General features: G+C 42.4%; 1 protein-coding gene across 2 annotated transcripts in view; it reads right to left on the reverse strand.

Moving 5' to 3' along the window:
• dennd1b (DENN/MADD domain containing 1B) overlaps positions 1-19,569 on the reverse strand; it is a 298,030-nt gene continuing 278,461 nt past the window's right edge. For both annotated transcript variants that reach the window (XM_048538856.2, XM_048538855.2), the window contains 3 exons: positions 13,116-13,189; positions 4,911-5,127; positions 1-4,363 (listed from right to left, as the gene is read on the reverse strand). In XM_048538856.2, the coding sequence (XP_048394813.2) occupies positions 3,821-4,363; positions 4,911-5,127; positions 13,116-13,189 (834 nt within the window). In that variant the 3' untranslated portion in view covers positions 1-3,820. The remainder of the gene's footprint in view (positions 4,364-4,910; positions 5,128-13,115; positions 13,190-19,569) is intronic.

The raw sequence follows: 19,569 nt of genomic DNA on the forward strand, positions 1-19,569 counted from the left end.
AAAGGCAAAGCACAGCTCTGCAAAGTCTGGAGAATAACTTTATTCGACTTTTGTTTTACAATTTCTCTTGTTGTTATACAGCAGTATGGAGAACCATCAAGATAACAGATTAGCCAAAGACATCAAGTATCCTAACTTATGTTACCATACATGGTCTCTCTGAAATGGTCACTGGGTTTCGTTTTAAACAGATAGACCTTTATTTGGTACAGTGCTCACATAACAGTCACAAAAATCCTCTATTAAAAGTTTAATATACACTCCAGCAGCTTAACTTGGAGTTTGTACATCAAAACCGGGATCCATTGGAAACGCATATTCAACTGGAAGGCAGCAAGTCCAATTTTCTCGCAGCACATTTTTGAATCAGAAAGGCAAGTAACACCGCTAATAGGCTAAGATGCTCTGGAATACAGCTTGTATTGTGTTAGTCTAGATTAAAAAAAGGATGGCCTCTATAAACGACTTGAAATTAAAACTGACACCAACACTTCCACAGATTAGTCTTAATTGCTGACATAGTGCTTTAAAAGCCAAGTTACTGGCATTTCTGTTGGACTTTTAAAACATACAAGATGATGACAAGTTACACAAAAAAGCCAAACTCACTGGGACACAGTTAAAATGCACGAACACAGAGGTGTCTAAGCAAGAAACTGCTCACTATTTACACCATTTGCCTAGGTTAGGGCAACTTAAATGTATTAGACTACAGTTGAATTGTTAGTGATTCATGGATAAGTGTGTTAACTAAATGCTTCAATGAACAAATCTTTTTGCATAAAGTAAACATGCAAGCCATTTATTTTACTGAACATGCATTAATAAGTGTTGAAAGCAACAGTAATGGAAACATTCACTTTTTAACAATCAAAATGTAATTGTTTCTGACATAAGCTGTTCTGTAGGTTAACAACATGCATATGGAAAAAAGTGCACTCTATGAAAGTCATACTAACTATAGAGGTTTAAACTCAGAGTAGACTTCTGATCAAATAAGATGTCAAAGATGAAGACTGGAAGAAAGAAAAGCACTAGAACAGAAAATTAATTCCACAGCAATCTTTATTTACAATGATCTCTTGACCATGTTACCTAATTTTGCAATGTTCTAAGGAAGGGTCACTGGAAATGTTAACTCTGTTTTCTCCTTCACAGATGCTGCCAGACCTGCTGAACTTTTCCAGCAACTTTGTTTCTGTTTCTTAATTTTGCAGTTGGCATCAAGCAAGTTTTGATGGTTAATTCAACATCTATGTGCTTTAGGGGCTTCTCTGTATTCCAGATTAAACTTTACTCTTCAAAAAAAGCTTGGTGCAAAAATTCAACTTGAAAGCAAAATCTCAAATATAAAATGTGTAAATAGAATCCATATTGCACAGTTATTGTAAAAAATATACAAAGAGCCTTCTGGAGCATAAAGAGGCTGTGTTTTAAATTATTTGCAATATCTAAACCAAGGACAACAATTGAGTAGGTTGGATTGACAACAGAGAATTTAAAACAAAACTCAGCTCAATTTGAGTTTTTGCTTGAAGTCTGAGGTATATCAAATAGGATTATCCTGCTGATTTTATGTTTTGATATACGGTCTAAATAATGCAACAACAAGTTGCAACTTGATATATCAAGTATGTGCCATCTTTTCATGCACACTACGTCCTTAGTTTCGAACAAAAATGTTATCATTCCCAAGGTAAAGTCACGTACCAATTTGTTTTCATTAAGGCACATGTTTGAGCCTTTGCCACAGTGATGTTTCAGGTATTTTAAATGCCTGAAAAAAAACGATAGTATTTTTATGCATGTGTCTCTGACTGACAGAAAGAGTCCTTTAATAACATCCAGTTTTTAAAAAAAATTAGGATAGAGGAACAAAGAACCAATAGCAATGCCCCCAGTAACAAACAGAGTGCAAAATGGTGTCTTATTTAAAGTAATCATCAAGTAACCAAATGTTAACCAAAGATTTAAAACTATTAAACATTAGTGTAGCACATGTTACTGGTACAGTCAGATTTATGAATTTTGCTATCTATCCACATATTCATTATCCTGTTTGTACAGACTTAAGTACCATTAAAGAAACAGGAATACCAACAGCATGTCCTTCTTCCTCCTTATATCCCAGTATTAGTTGCCAGTTACATTACACCAGTCCTATTACAGTCACATTCTAAAACACAGCAATATTTCACTATTATCATTTACAGCTTTTGTGCACATTTGTTCAATACAAAAAAAACACTTTACAGCAAGGGTACATAGAAAATTGATAACACTTACAATTTATCAAAATGTTAACAACTATTTTATGTTCGGCTAAAGTTCTCAAAGAAAGCTGACTCACGTCTCTTAAAAACTGTTTTGTTGCTAAATTATTGCTCGAGAGGTTCAAATGAGCTATCATTTATGGGGTTGAAGGAAAAAAAGGCAACACAACCTCTTTCAGGAAGACATGGATTGAACACTCATTGGTACCAACAGACTGCTGATTAAATCAAATACAGCATTATCTCCATAGAATACTTCTTTTCTCCCTTTATAAACCAGAGTTTGATTAGATTAGATTCCCTACAGTGTGAAAACAGGCCCTTCGGCCCAACAAGTCCACACCGCCCTTTGGAACATCCCACCCAGACCCATCCCCCTATAACCCACACACCCCTGAACACTACAGGCAATTTAGCATGGCCGATCCACCTAACCTGCACATTTTTGGACTGTGGGAGGAAACCGGAGCAAACCCAGGCAGACACGGGGAGAACGTGCAAACTCCGCACAGACAGTTGCCCGAGGCTGGAATTGAACCCGAGTCCCTGGCGCTGTGAGGCAGCAGTGCTAACCACTGAGCCACCGTGCCGCATTGCCATTTCTGATAATTATTGCCTAATGACATATTTTCAAGCATTTTCAGGTTTACACTATTTAGACACTAAAGAATCCTTGTTTCTGTGACACTTCTAAACAGTGGCAAAAAGAAATTCAGAAAGATGCTACATTATGATTTCAGAGGACTGTGACACGTAATTTTAAGGCAGTACCTTTGATTATTTGGCATTAATTTACTGCATATTTCATTTATAGACATGGGTGAAAGAAACATAAATAAAATATGAGCATTTAACCATTTCAAAATGATCAACCAGCTTGTAGATTTATTCAGATAATCCAGGAGGTTTGAGGAGGGCTTGAAATGTAAGGATTTGCAAAGAATAGTACCACTGTACCCTCCTCACGTGCTTGTAATCTTGAACAACCCCATTTCATCCACTCAATGGTATATAACATTATGCATGTATTTTTTATAGAGCATGCAAGAATTTAAATACTACAAGGCATGTGCCTCGTTTCCCTCATTTGCTTGGAATAATACAGGGAAATCTCACTGACCCTGAAATAAAATTTCAATCTCCCCATGTGATGTAGAAACATCAATTTATTTCTTGTCTCTCTTACTTAAAATTGATTATCTTTCAGCTGACAACAGCTTAAGTTAAACTTTTGTTGTATGCATGCATCCCTGATTGCTGGTTTGTCAAAACAGTACCTCCATTCCAGGCAACAATTTGTAGTCAAATGTTAAGCCCAAGTGAATAAAGCAGAAATGGCTGCAACAGTCCACTTCAGCAATTAAAATTTAAATTTGAGAGAAAAATCTATGTTTGATTTTGCGTAAAGCAGTCCACGTTCACTTCTTCTGCATTTAAAAATGCCAAGAATGCCTTTTGTTCCGCAGCATCTCACAATCTTTCAGGTTGTTAAATAGTTCTTCGAATGAGTTGAAGCTTACAGTACTCTTTTATCTGCACACTTAATTCTAAGTGTTGGTGGTGGAGGCATCAATACTGGAAACATTGTGACTAGTTCCAAATCTAGAACATAAACAGTCAATTTCTTGGAGTAGATCTATTTCGCTTGGCCCTATCAAGTCAGCCTCAAAATCTTCTTTCTCCCAGGGTATTAAAACTGACGTCTGTCTTGCTGTATTTTGATGCGGCTCTTCGCAAGTACCAGCTTCACTGGTTAGTGCTTGTTTTGGCTCCTTTAGTTTGGCTGATTTGTTTTGCTTCTGGTCTGATTCCTGGCTGGAGGCTATCGTTGCCACCGAAGTTTTAAAAGATGAGTCACTCTTGAGTTTAGGAAAATGTGTCAACTCATCAACAAACACACTGGAGCTTTCATAAGGTGAAGCCTCAAAGGTGAGTGGGCATTCATCAACATAAAATGATTTTCTGGGAGATGGTGGAAGAGGCCGTCTATGGACAACAGTATCATCTTGTCCCAAGTGCCAACTCAGATGATCACCATATCGTTCACTGAATTCAGAAAGGTTTCCCTCACTTGGAGTATTGGACTTGTTCTACCAAAATAGGAAAAGTTGCATTCAGTGTGAGTCATCCCAAAAACTAGAAAGGTAACTGAAGAAAATCCCAGAATTGTTACAGTGCAGGAGGAGGCCATTCAGCCTACCACACCTGTACCAGAAGTATTTATTGACAAATATTAAAGACAGTTAAACACTTAATTAAATCTTCTATACAAAATAGCTACTTCTTGCATCACATTTTGTTATTTAACATTTTCTAAATCCTCAAGGCAACAAACCTGTTAAGGTTTGTGTTTTTTTCCAAATTAGTCCTCAACAGCGTAAGATGGCAGCCACAACACACACCCCTCCAGTAATTACGCCAATAAAATTCACGTATCAAGTGCACTTGAATGAATTAGGAAACAAAACAGTCGATCCATTAAGCTAATGAATTAAGCTGAGAAACATCAATGTCAATGTAAAGCCTGACTGCGAACCTGATTGCGATGAATTTTTGAATTAATATGGCTGATGAACTTGAGCGTCACACTGTTTGACTTGTTGTATGACCACAATCATAGAAATATAGAGTACTCACTGCAGCTTTGTAACTGATATCATCCATTGACTTGAAGAAATCAAGGCTTTTTGCACTACACAGCTTTCCTTGATCTGAACTGTGTGTACTGAGGGTATCTAGGATCTCTCCTAACAGATCCATCTGTCCTTGAGATTGTGGATCTTGTTCGGTCTGTTCAGAATCATCACTATCGTCAATATAGGCACACACTTCTCCACTGTCTTCAGATGATATCCTAAGAAACGTGAATACTTTTAGCAGTTCAGTTCTGCACGATGGAAGTCCTTATCATGCATAAATAAAATTACCTTTTATCAATACATTTAAAAGATGAATTAAAGTGATAACTTACACTGTGTAACACATAGAACTACATTTGTTTAAACTAAGTTACATGGTACTTCAAACCACAAAGGATAATTGATGCTGAATGAGGGGTGAGCAGAAAAATCAAAAGATACCCAATGACCAAATCACCTGGACCACTTCTATTCATTACTGCATCTCGGAGATAAAGACAGGGTAGTTTTACTCGAAATGTACTAAGGAGCTGCAAACATGAAATTCATCTAAAGTGTTGAAACAAATTTCAATATTTTAACAAGTACATAAATGGTACAGGTAACTACTAACACTGATACCTCTGGTTATAATTTGTAAAAAGTCATCTGCGAAACCATCACTTCATGAATCTTGCAATTGTTTGAGACTTGGGGTTGAACTGGCTGAAAAATAATATTATAGCACTAATTGGCATGCCTGTATGCCAGCTTCTTTTTCAACAGGTGGGAGCAGCAGCCAAAAGCTTAACTGCGCAGAAGAAGTAGTTGTCCTATTCAGGTCTGTTCGCAGAGGATGAATGGCCTTTTGTGATGCTGGGGTAGTGTCCTTGCCTGAGGACCAGTAGCCTTGGTTCAAGAAATGAAACGGAAATTGTTGGAAAAGAAACTCAGCAGATCTGGCAGCCTCTGTGGAGAGGAAGCAGAGTAACATTTTGAGTCCTGTGACCCTTCTTCTTGAACTGAAGTTCAAGTCCCATCTGCTCCAGAGTTGGGTCATGACACTTCTGACCATATTCACTGGAAAATACGTGGAAGTATCCCCACAGGCATGATGAAAAAGCCCAGTTTCCAAGAGATAGTTTAACGGCCTCCAGACCAACACAGGCTTTGAAGACCTCCCTGGTCTACATGCGTACCAATTACCAGGCATACAAGATTATTGTACAGGATGTGTGTCTTTACTTTAAAATAAAATGGAGAGAGTCACGGGACCTGTCCTGAAGTCTGACAGGGAAGGTACATTTTGATTTTTTAAATTTTAATTTTGAGACCGAAAAAGCGCCAGGTTATTTTTACTGAGAAGACGACAGCGACAGCAACCTTTCAAATAATAAATGGATAGATTGAGGGTTTCCAAAGCTGAGAATGTTGGATTAAAAACAGTCGTGCTGTAAACTGTGTGTTGATATAGAAGCGAAAAGAGAGCTAAAAGCGACATAAATAAGGGATGTGGAGGAGACAAAAAGTGGAGTAATATTTTCTGACGATATTGCTTCGAGCCTATTCTGATAGCAGTGTGGACCTTCCCCAGTAGCAGCTGTGTACAGGCATTTACTGAAGTTAAATTAATTAGGACTGCATTTTTCACGAGGGAATGATGAATATATTGCTGCTGGATGTGATCATCCTCATACCTGATGGACTGGCTTGCAGAGTTATACAGAGCAGAAATACCAGCACCAGGTAAAAGTTTAACCCTGCAGGTTCCACGAAGAGGCCAGGCTGGCTGGTCGATTATTGACAGTGTTCTGCAAGATGTTGACCTATCTTATTAAGGCAGTTATTAAATTACTGACACGACCAGAATAATTACATTAGGTTTTGGATTTACCACACCAGATTTGCCGCCATGAAAGCCTTCATCTCAAAAGCAACCATCTCATACGTTACGTGGAACAGTCCCTCTTCTGCACCGACACAGGCCCCAAACCCCACCTCTTAATCCATTACATTGATGACTGTTTCGGCCCTGCCTCTTGCTCCCCAGAGGAACTCGAACAGTTCATCCACTTCACCAACACCTTCCACCCCAACCTTCAGTTCACCTGGGCCATCTCCAACACATCCCTCATCTTCCTGGACCCCTCTGTCTCCATCGCAGACAACCAGCTAGAAACTGATGTCCATTTCAAGCCCACCGACTTCCACAGCTACCTAGAATACACCACCTCCCACCCACCCTGCTGAAAAAATTCCATCCCCATTCCCAATTCGTCCGCCTCCGCCGCATCTGCTCCCAGGATGAGGCATTCCACTCCTGCACATCCTAGATGTCCATGTTCTTCAAGGACCGCGGCTTTCCCCCCGCAGTGGTCGAGAACACCCTTGACCGTGTCTCTCGCATTTCCCGCAACACATCCCTCACACCCCATCCTCGCCACAACCGCCCTAAGAGGATCCCCCTCGTTCTCACATACCACCCCACCAACCTCCGACACCTCTGCCATCTACAATCCGACCCCACACCCAAGGCATTTTTCCATCCCCACTCTTGTCTGCCTTCTGGAGAGGCCACTCTCTCCGTGACTCCCTTGTCCGCTCCACACTCCCCTCCAACCCCACTACATCCGGCACCTTCTCCTGCCACCGCAGGAAGTGCTACACTTGCCCCCACACCTCCTCCCTCAACCCCATCCCAGGCCCCAAGATGACTTTCCACATTAAGCAGATGTTCATCTGCACATCTGCCAATGTGATATACTGTATCCACTGCACCCGGTGTGGCTTCCTCTACATTGGGGAAACCAAGTGGAGGCTTGGGGACCGCTTTGCGGAACACCTCGCTCGGTTCGCAATAAACGACTGCACCTCCCAGTCGCGAACCATTTTAACTCCACCTCCCATTCCTCAGATGAAAAGTCCATCATGGGCCTCCTGCAGTGCCACAATGATGCCACCCGAAGGCTGCAGGAACAGCAACTCATATTCTGCTTGGGAACCCTGCAGCCCAATGGTATCAATGTGGACTTCACAAGCTTCAAAATCTCCCCTTCCCCCACTGCATCCCAAAACCAGCCCAGCTCGTCCCCTCCCCCAATTGCATCCCAAAACCAGCTCAGCCTGTCTCCGCTTCCCATCCCTTCCTCCCACCTCAAGCTGCACCTCCATTTCCTACCTACTAACCTCATCCCGCCTCCTTGACCTGTCCGTCTTCCCTGGACTGACCTATCCCCTCCCTACCTCCCCACCTATACTCTCCTCTCCACCTATCTTCTTTTCTCTCCATCTTTGGTCCGCCTCCCCCTCTCTCCCTATTTATTCCAGAACCCTCTCCCCATCCCCCTCTCTGATGAAGGGTCTAGGCCCGATTGGCTGTTGGTTTGTTCGCTGAGCTTGGCAAATGAATTGCAAATGTTTCGTCTCCAGTCGAGAAGACATCATCAGTGCGTAGGTGGGTGATAGGAATCACCCACCTACGCACTGATGTATCACCCACCTACGCACTGATATCTTCGACTGGAGACGAAACGTTTGCAATTCATTTGCCAAGCTCGGTGAACAAACCAACAGGAACAGCAACTCATATTCTGCCTGGGAACCCTGCAGCCCAATGGTATCAACGTGGACTTCACCAGCTTCAAAATTTCTCCTTCCCCCACCGCATCCCAAAACCAGCCCAGTTTGTCCCCTCCCCCACTGCATCCCAAAACCAGCCCAGCTCATCCCCTCCCCCCACTGCATCCCAAAACCAGCCCAGCCTGTCTCTGCCTCCCTAACCTGTTCTTCCTCTCACCCATCCCTTCCTCCCACCCCAAGCCTCACCTCCATTTCCAACCTACTAACCTCATCCCAGCTCCGTGACCTGTCCGTCTTCCCTGGACGGACCTATCCCCTCCCTACCTATACTCTCCTCTCCACCTATCATCTTTTCTCTCCATCTTTGGTCCGCCTCTCCCTCTCTCCGTATTTATACCAGAACCCTCTCCCGATCCCCCTCTCTGATGAAGGGTCTAGGCCCGAAACGTCAGCTTTTGTGCTCCTGAGATGCTGCTTGGCCTGCCGTGTTCATCCAGCTTCACACTTTGTTATCACCTCATAACCTCAAGTGGCACAGTCATTTGGCAGTTATTAAATAACTGACAAATAAAGTCTTTGACGAACAGATGGAAAACAGCGAGAGTTCAGCAACGAGCAACAGTGTGGCAGCAACTCTTCACAAAATACATGATAGCCCCATCCTCCGAACCCACTTGTTTCCCCACAGTGGGACAATATTATTGAAGGGATTGACTGTTGTTTTTTCATTTATATAAATGATTTGGATGAGAATATAGGAGGCATGTGTAGTAAGTTTGCAGGTGACACCAAAATTGGTGGTGTAGTGGACAGTGAAGAAGGTTTTCTAAGATTACAAAGGGATATTGATCAATTGAGCCGATGGGCTGATGAGCGACAGACAGGGTTTAATTTGGAATAAAAGTGAGGTATTGCATTTTGGTAAAACAAGCAAGGGCAGGACTTATACAATCAATGGGAGGACCCTGGGTAGTGTGTAGAACAGGGAGACTCAGGGTTCAGGTACTTAATTCTTTTAAATTGACATCAGTGGTAGACAGGGTGGTTAAGGAGGCATTTAGCACATTTGCCCTCATTGCTCAGACCACGGAGTATAGTAGTTGGAATGTCATGCTGATGTTGCACAGGAGGAGGGGAGGCCAGCTTTGGAGCACTGTGTATTGTTCTAGTCACCCAACTACAGGAATGATGTTACTAAATTGGAGAGGGTTCAGAACTGATTTACCCGGATGTTGCTGGGAATGGAGGGTTTGAGTTATAAGGAGATTCTGAATTGTCCGGTACTTTGTTCACTGGAGCGTAGCAGGCTGAGAGATGACCTGATGGAGGTTTATAAAATCACGAGGGGGCTCAGATAAGGTGAATAGCAAAGGTCTTTTCCCTCCAATAGGGGAGTCCAAAACTAGAGGCCATATTTTGAAGGTGAGAGGAGGAAGATTCAAAAAGGATGTGAGTGGAAACTGTTTTGCACAGACGGTTGTTCTTATGTGGAATGAACTGCCAGAGGAAGTGACAGATGCAGGTGCAGTTCCAACATTTAAAACACATTTGGACAGGTACATGAATAGGAAAGGTTCAGTGGGATATGGACCAAATATGAACAGGTGGGACTAGGTTAGTTTGGGAAACTTGGTCAGCATGGATGAGTCGGACTTAGGGGTCTGTTTCCATGCTGTGACTAGATAGTTGTTGCATAGTGACATGGTCAATGCTAAGTCTTGTTGTGAATTCTTACAGCTTGCCTCCTGCTCAAGCTTCGGCAGGTAGCCTTAGATAGTCCTTCCAGGGAGAAAGCAGGAATCAGACAGGGCAGATGGTCTGATGTTTGACCCATTAGATGGGATGGAAAGCTCCCATCCCTGGCAGATGTGAAGGCTGAGCAAGAGGGGCTTGCGGTGTTAAATCCTGTCAGCTGTCTGCCGATTGCCTATTGGCCCCAGCACTGACCCCACTGTGATCATACTAATGGTGGAATGACACCAGGCACCTACAAAGTGAGGTCCTTAAGATGGCAATTGAGGGGAAATTGCTACCTTGTGACTTTCCCCAGAATCTGGGATGCACATTTCCAGCAACAAAATTTAATTAGCAGTGAGAAATGCCCATGCCAAGATGCCAGCCTGGCAGATTCTGTGCATCAGCTGATGGTGGCGAGGGAGGGTGGTGGACTGGACTAATAGGTTCTCATTGTAAGACTCCCTGGGCCCAGAGGGCTCAGCCCCTCGCAAGGTGTAATCATAATAGCATCCTCACCCCGAAAGGTGCCCTTTGCTCTGTAGTCTCACAAACCCTGACCCCAGACCACCTACTCGCTGACCTTTGAACACTCTTCATTCCAATCTATCACAACTTGACCTCTCACTCCTCATTGCCAGCATGCAGTGCAGTATTGCCCCAGCTCCCACTGGACAGAAGGTACATCAGGAGCTATCAGTTCAAGCGCAGAATTGCCACTTCTAGCCAACTTACAGCTGACTGGCCACTGAATAACCATCCGGTAACTTCCATTCTTCCCCAATTCCCCCAACCTAGTCTTTGTATCTAAGGAGGGGAGCCACTCAACCTTGTATAACTCAGCCAATTGGTCTTCTTGTCAAAGGTTGTTCATTCACATCTATTTTGATTATTTTGCCCACTATTGTTGCAAATTGCCTTCAAATGGCATTGAAATAGTTTCTGAAACCCTTTTCCTCTGATTTGCAGTTCCATCAGCACACCTATCCTCTCTGTCCTTACTCTGCCTGCTTGTCAGAGGTGACAAACTTCTGCTCCCTGAGCAAATGAGGAACATGCATAACCGAAGCTGCAAGAGATTGAATTTATTCACTGCTTCGAAAGATGGTGAAAACTGCTAACACAAGGTTACAAAGCCAATTGACTAACTGAGAGGGGAGTTAAACTCCAACTATTGGAATAACTGCAAAAAATAACATTGTTTTGCTGATGAAATGTTAAGTGCACATCTTGTTGTATTCTGGTGAGATCGATAACCGAGGCTGCATTAGAACAATATGGTTATCTGAAAATAATAAACACCTACAATGGAATACAATCTCTCATTTGTATTGCCGTGAGCGAACTCAACTGTGTTATGCTGCCATTTAGCTATCAAAGATGAACACTGGAACACAAAACGCCAATCCAAATCATCATGAAATAGAAATACACCCTTCCCAAGTTCACATAGTTTGATAATTTGAAACCAGCAGAGGTCAGTATTGATGCATATATTTTTGACAGTGCACATTTATTATCCAAAGTGATCCTCTCATCAGAAAGAAAACATTAACTACAGAGGTATAACTAATCAATGCAGCAATGCTAACCTTTTTTGGATTTTCTCCCAAATTTATGAATATTTGTGTTCAGTCTACTTTTTCTGTTGTAGATACTTTTGTAAATTGTGTTAAAATGGGCAATTGATTAAAAAAATGAAAATATATAGAACTACAGCTGCAGAATTATACACAATCAACAGTTTAACTACCTTAATATTTTCATTGTAAGACCTGCAAGGATGTGTTCAATTCTGGTTTCCCTTCGATAGGAAAGACGTTGAGAAACTTAAAAGGGTTCAGAAAAGATTGACAAGGATGTTGCCAGGGTTGGAGAGCTTAAGCTATAGGGAAAGGCTGAAAAGGCCTGGGCTATTTTCCCTGGAGGGTCAGAGGCTGAGAGGTGACCTTATTGAGGTTTATAAAATCATGAGGGGCATGGATAGGGTGAATTGTTAAGGTTTTTCGCCCAGGGTAGGGGAGTCCAAAACTAGATAGCATGTGTCTAAGGTGAGAAGGGAAAGATGTAAAATGAACTTAAGAGGCAACTTTATCACACAGCGGGTGGTGTGTGTATGGAATGAGCTATCAAAGGAGGTGGTGGAGGAGGCTGGTATAATTACAACATTTAAGAGGCATCTGGATGGGTGTATGAATGGGAAGCATTTAGGGTGATGTGGGCCAAATACTGACAAATGAGACGAGATTAATTTAGGATATCTGGTCAGGACGGACAAGTTGAACAGAGAGGCCTGTTTCCGTGTGGTACAGCTCTCTGACCCTAAGGAAACAATACATTTCTCAGGGTAATCTGTCATCTATTTATTACTTTGTGAAAGAAAAACAAGTGCAGTAATACATGGAACACTGTATGGAGAGATGTGAAAAAATTAAATATCCAATGAGCCACAACTATCACTCATTATTAAAGTAGATTGTTTTGAAATGTATCAAAAAATTCCCATCCTGAGATACTATACGAACTACTACATTCAATTGTATGTAAATATAGTTGAATACTGGGTATTCATCATTACCCCACTAAGAAATGTGCCCATATAATACACCTGGCACTCAAGTACATGCATCAAATTTAACCTTTTGTTAAAACTTAGCTGACAATTGTCTGTCCAGCAGATACTAGAATGACAATAAAAATGAACTGCTAAAGACATAACTAAAGTGATTCCTTGGTAAGCTGAGCAGGTCTGGTAGCATCCATGGAGAGAAATCAGAGTTAACATTTCAGGTTGAGTGACCCTCGACCCGAAATATTAACTCTGATTTACCTGCTGAGCTTATCCAGCGATTTCAGTTTCTGATTTACAGTATCTGCAGTCCTCTTGTTTTTATTTAAAATGATGCCTTACTTGCTCGCTCTGTCTGCGTCATCTGCATCTGGTGGTGAAACAATCCCAGCATGCGACGATCGTTGAGGGCGAATCTAAAGGCAATTAAACAAAAGTGATTTTCATTTCCAGTGTTTCATTCCTATTCCTTTTGATTCCAAGGGTGGCATCAGCCTGTTTGAGTAACCCATGGAGTATCTGTGCCCATTTAAACAATTACATCTTCAGTTAATATCCCAAGCAAGCAATATCTCTGAACAGCCTGGAGCAGCAACTCAAAATGTTTTGCCCCCTTTCAAGGGAATGTTGATACTAATGCTGAATGGCCTTCAATCAGCTAAAGACTGACATGCTGAGATAATGTTGAGTTGTCAGATTTCCAGCAAGATGACTTGGGTACTCAACTGTAATAAATTGAAAGGTACATATTGTTACTGTGAAGTTACCATGATTATAGTTATACAATTGACACGAGTATGAAAATACACACATCAAACAATCTTCACTGGTTAAGGACATTCTTGATGCATTATTGGTAATCACATTTTAAAATAAATATAGAATACAAGCTATTAAGTGGAATTATTCACATCACAGGCCAAAACATGACTTCACTGTTACTCTAATGCAGTCCAATCAACACATTCAAGCTTTGATATTCAGTTAACTTAGCATGTTAAGTAGCACAGGTCATCTGGGTACTGTTCATAGTATGGGGATGATATGCAAGTGCATGATCATATTCATGGACAATGTATACAGTTTTGTGGCTATGCTGCAACAGTGCTACATCAGATCACTCAACAAAAGTCACATCGTTGCTTGAAATCACAACATCCTAAGATCAGATAACAGTTTGAGATTTTGGATGGCCAGAGCAAATTATACTTTTAGCTCTTGGTCAGAAAGGAATCAGCATGGAATGAATTCTCTCATTCTCTCTCTCTCTCTCTCTCTCTCTCTCTCATTAGCGTATTAATCCAGAAACCCAGCTCAGCTCTGCGAACCTGGGTTCAATCCCATCAAGGCGATTAAGAATCCTTTGTTGACCATGAAACCATTGTCGACTGTTGGAAAACATCACCTGGCTCAATGATCAGGGAAGGAAATTTGCCATCCTCAACTGGTCTGGCCAATATGTGACTCCAGATCTACAGCAATATGGTTGTTTTTCAACTGTCCTCTGAAATGGCCAAGTAAGCCACTCAGTTGTATCAAATCGCTATGAAGTCTCAACAAAGAAATGAAACAGGATGGATCACTGGCTATTAACCTAGGCACCTGGAATGGCAATGGCAAAAACTCTCCTGTTGACAGTGCAGAGTCCTCCTTACTAACATCGAGGGACTGGCGACAACATTTGGAGTCTAAGAAACACCATGACATAGTCATACAGTCAATTCTCCTATAGATTAGATTCCCTACAGTGTGGAAACAGGCCCTTTGGTCCAACAAGTCCACACCGCCCCTTGAAGCATCCCACCCAGACTAATCCCCCTATAACCCACACACCCCTGAACACTACGGGCAATTTAGCATGGCCGATCCACCTAGCCTGCACGCCTTTGGACTGTTGGAGGAAACCGGAGCACCCGGAGGAAGCCCACGCAGACACTGGGAGAATGTGCAAACTCCACAGAGACAGTTTCCCGAGGCTGGAATCGAACCCGGGTCCCTGGTGCTGTGAGGCTGCAGTGCTAACCACTGAGCCACCGTGCCGCCCAATTTTTTTAATGCAAACTGGCTTAAATATGATTGAAGAACTTAGACTGCTATTTGTAAAATGTGAACCTTCCTTATTTGTATTGGCTATAACACAACTCCGGACCCATAGTTTAAATGGTGTGGCTATTGCACGATCTTCATATAACATGATATTGCACAAAAACAGAACTATCGCGTTATATTAGAACTGACCGTACTCTCAGAATGATACCTGTCAGACAACGTCCCAGGCACTACCATCACCATCCCTGGATGTGTCCTGTCCTTGGGCAGGACAGACCCAGCAGAGGTGGCGGCACAGCGGTATACAGTCAGGAGGAAGCTGGCCTGGGAGTCCTCAATATTGGCTCCAGACCCCAAGAAGTATTATGGCTTCAAGAAAAGGCTTCAATGCTCCTCACGGGCAAGGAAACCTCCTGCTTATTACCAAGTACCGTCCATCCCTCAGCAGGTGGATCTGTACTCCTCCATGTTGAATAACACTTTAGGGGAAGCACAGAGAGTGGCAAGGGCACAAAACGTACCTTTGGTGGGGAATTTCAACATCCACCACCAACAGAGAACTACTGGTTGAGTTGGTTGGGTCCTAATGGACATAACTGTCAGACTGGGTCTGCAGCAGGTGGTGAGTGAACCATTAAGAAGGAAAAACGCACCTGTTTTATCCTTACAAATCTCCTGGCTGAAGATGCATACATCTGTGACAATACTCGTAAGAGTGATCACCACACAGTTCTTGTGGAGATGAAGTCCTGCCCTCACCTTGAGAATACCCTTCATCATGCTGTGTAGCACTATCACCGTGCTAAATGGGCCAGACCTCAAACAAATCCAGCAACTCAAGACCAGACATTCGCTGTGGGTCATCAACAGCAGAATTGTACTCCGGCACAACACGACCGATATATCCCCTACTCAACCATCACCATCAAGCCACAGGATTGACCCTGGTTCAATGGAGAGTGCAGGAGGGCATGCCAGGAGCAGCACCAGGCAGACCTTAAAATGAAGTGTCATTGTGGTGAAGCTACCAAACAGAACGACTTGCATGTCAAACAGTATAAGCACAGATGCCAGTCTTGATTCAATTCAATTCACTCCACATGGTATCAAGAAACAGTAACAGCAACTGGACACTGTAAAGGCCACAGCCCCGACAACATTCCAGCAATAGTACTGAAGACCTGTGCTCCAGAAATTGTTGCTCTCCAAGCGAAACTGTTCTGCTGCAGTTACAACACTGGTGTCTACCCAACAATGTGGAAAATTGCACAGGTATGTCCCATACACACAAAGCAGGACAAAAGCAGCCTGGCCAATTACTGGCCCATCAGCTCACTCTCGATCATCAGGAAAGCGATGGAAAGCATCATCAACAGTGGTATCAAACAGCGCCTGCTCAGCGACACTCAGTTTGGGTATTGCCGGGGCCACTCAAGTCATGACCTCATCACAGCTTTGGCTCAACGTGGACAAAAGAACTGAATTTCAGAGGTGAAGCGAGATGAAAGTGATAGCCCTTGATATCAAGGCCACATTCGACTGGTTGGAGTTGTACCTGGGACATAGGAAGATAGTTGTGGTTGTTGGAGGCCAGTCATTTTGGCTCCAGGACATCTCTGCAGGAGTCCCTCAGGGTAGTGTCCCAGGCGTCACCATCTTCAGCCACTTCATCAATGATTTTCCCTCCAACATAAGGTCAGAAGTGGGATGTTCAGGAACAATTGCAACTCCCCAGGTACTGAAGGAGTCGATGTACAAATGCAACAAGATCTGGACAATATGCAAACTTGGGCTGACATGTGGCAAGTTAGCATTCATGTCACACAAGTGCCAGGCTATAACCATCTCCAATAAGAGATGATCTAACTAATGCCTCTTGATATTCAATAGTGTTATTATCATTGAATCCCCCACTATCAATACTTTGGGGGTGATCATTGACCAGAGAATAAACTGTTCTCATCATGTAAATAAGGTGGCTACAAGAACAGGCAAGAGGTTAGGAATACTATGGTGAGTAACTTGCTTCCTGACTCCCCAAAGTCTGACCATGATTTACAAGCACAAGTCAGGAGCATGATGGAATATTCCCCACTTGCCTAGATGCGTGCATCTCCAACAACATTCAAGAAGCTTGACACCATCCAAGACAAAGTGGCCTGCTTGGCTGGCGCCACATCCACAAACATCAGTTTCCCTCCACCACCGAGGCTCAGTAGCAGCAGTGTGCACTATCTACGAGATGCACTGTAGAAATTCAAAGATCCTTAGACAGCACATCCCAAACCCACTTCTATTCAGAAGAACAAATGCAGCAGATACACGGGAACACCAGCACTTGCAAATTCCTCTCTCAAGCCACTCAACATCCTGACCTGCAAATATACCATTATTCCAGTACTGTCGTTGGGCCAAACTCCTGGAATTCCCTCCCTGATGGCATTGCGAGTCTATCTATAGGACATGGACTGCAACAGTTCAAGAAGGCAGCTCACCAGCTCCTTCTCAGGGGCAACAAGGGACGGGCAAGAAATGCTGGCCCAGCCAGCGACGCCCACATCTCACGTGCAAATAAAAAAGTCTTGATGTAGGAATTATGATTTGCATTGATTTAAATTTTAGTTTTCATAATGGAAAATACAAATATTATTTAGCAAACCAGTAAGCAACTAATTCTACTTTTAAACAGTCTAATTAAAAGTAAACATCAGTTAGGTTCATGTAATCCTCAATAAAGAGTCTACAGGCATTATAGCTCTGGTACCACTCTTATAACACGAGTGTAAAAGTGAGAATAATTTTAAGCAAATGGACACGGTGGCTCACTGGTTAACACTGCTGCCTTTTAGTGCCAGGGACCCAGGTTCAATTCCAGCCTCGGGTGACTGTGTGGAGTTTACACGTTCTCTCTGTGTCTGTGCAGGTTTCCTCCCACAGTCTAAAGATTTGCAGGTTAGGTGGATTGGTCATAACAAACAGCACATGGCATGCAGGCTAGGAGGGTTAGTCATGGGAAATGTAGGGTTACAGGCATTGGGTGGGTGAGTCTAGGTGGGCTGCTCTTTGGAGGGTCAGTGTAGACTAAACGGTCTACATAGCCTGCTTCCATACCGTAGCAATTCCATGGAACAAGTTTGAGACTGCCACATGTTTTTCAAATTTGAGCAAGTCCTAAGTGATCACATGTTAACAGTTAAATCAGAGTTACCTCAAAGAATGAGAAAATCTCGAACAAATCTTTAATCTGTCTGTGATGAAATGTTCGTGATAAACTGCATGAATGTTAGAATTTGACAGTTTCGGCTCTTCACTATTTCACCGCCTTGTAATGATCATTTTATTACAGTTGCAGATTAAAACTGAAAATGAATATCAATGTAAAGTTAGAATTTTATGAACTTGAACAATCCACGCTATTCGTCATCTTCAGTCCTGAATGTGGCAACCAGAAGTTTTAAATTCTACCAAGTCCTCTTTGGTGTTCCGCAATTTTGGAGATGAAAAGAAAAAACAGGTAGAACTGCTGAACAGAAGGACCTGTCAAGTGGAAGATGATTCAATCTGCCCATGAAATAATAAATGTTTTTTTGCTATCATGTCATTGCTTCAGGAATTCTGCTGTGTTGTTTTCTTCTTCTCTCTTGCATATCACAGTCCAGGGCAACTAACTGTCTTGCAAAAAGGCGTGGTGGTGCAGTGGAAAACTACAGGATATGCAAACTGCACAATATAACGATATGAATAAAACATCAGCGTCAGTTGGTAAAATGGTTTATTAAGCTGAAGTAGATGCACCTTCCCCAGATAGATCTTGATTTGTAAGATTTGGGGGTGGCATTGAAATTTTGCATTGCCAAACGTTTTGCCCTTTCTCCCGATTACAATTATGATAGAATCAATCACAGAATCATAGATTTCCAGTCATTGACTTGTAAACTTAAATCCCTTATCCTGATTCACATTATTCATTTAGTTTTATCACAAGCACACCATATCCAAATCAAGATCAACTTCAGGATACTTGCAAAACCTGAGCCTATATTTTTAACAGCAAAAATAAAACTGACATTCACTGTCAAGCATCAGACTTCACTGCATGTGTTTTGAAAGAAAATCATACCTGTACCTGTCTGTAAGTGTATATGCTGCACAATCTTTCCTGAACAGTGCATTTATCTGTCTCTTCAATAAATTCGCAACAAATGGCAAGAAGTCTCAGTGCAAAATATCTTTTAAAACATGCCCATGTGATAAATCACAATGACCCGCTTTTGAGCAAATTTGGATCTCTGCAAGTATCAGCCACAGTCAAAAGGTGTCTCAAACCTTCCACCTGCACCACTGTGAAATGTTAGAGTTTTGCTGATGTCAGGTGGGATGAGGAAAGGAGGTCAGGGCCAACTGCAATCATCATATCTTTGTAACTGACTCCCTACAGTAAGTTTTTAACATCCAGTGGGGCACCTAGCCCATTCATTTGGTACATGATTTCCACTGATGTGATCACGCGGTCCGTTAGTAAACCATGCAGTCTGCTGGAGCAGTATGACATTAGTGTTTGGCGAATAGAGAATTTTGGTGGAAGTGGACACTGGTGCAGCAGGTAAACCAGAACCCAATCCCATCATCAAACAGCAACTGACTTCCGGTGTCCAGGCTCAAGTGAAAATTTACAACATGGGTCAAATACAAGAGGTAGGAAAGCAATCGCACCTGCAGATCTGTAAGAGTAGAAGGAGCAAAGAGT

This window comes from Stegostoma tigrinum, chromosome 8 (assembly GCF_030684315.1).
Source record: "Stegostoma tigrinum isolate sSteTig4 chromosome 8, sSteTig4.hap1, whole genome shotgun sequence".
NCBI lineage: Eukaryota > Metazoa > Chordata > Chondrichthyes > Orectolobiformes > Stegostomatidae > Stegostoma > Stegostoma tigrinum.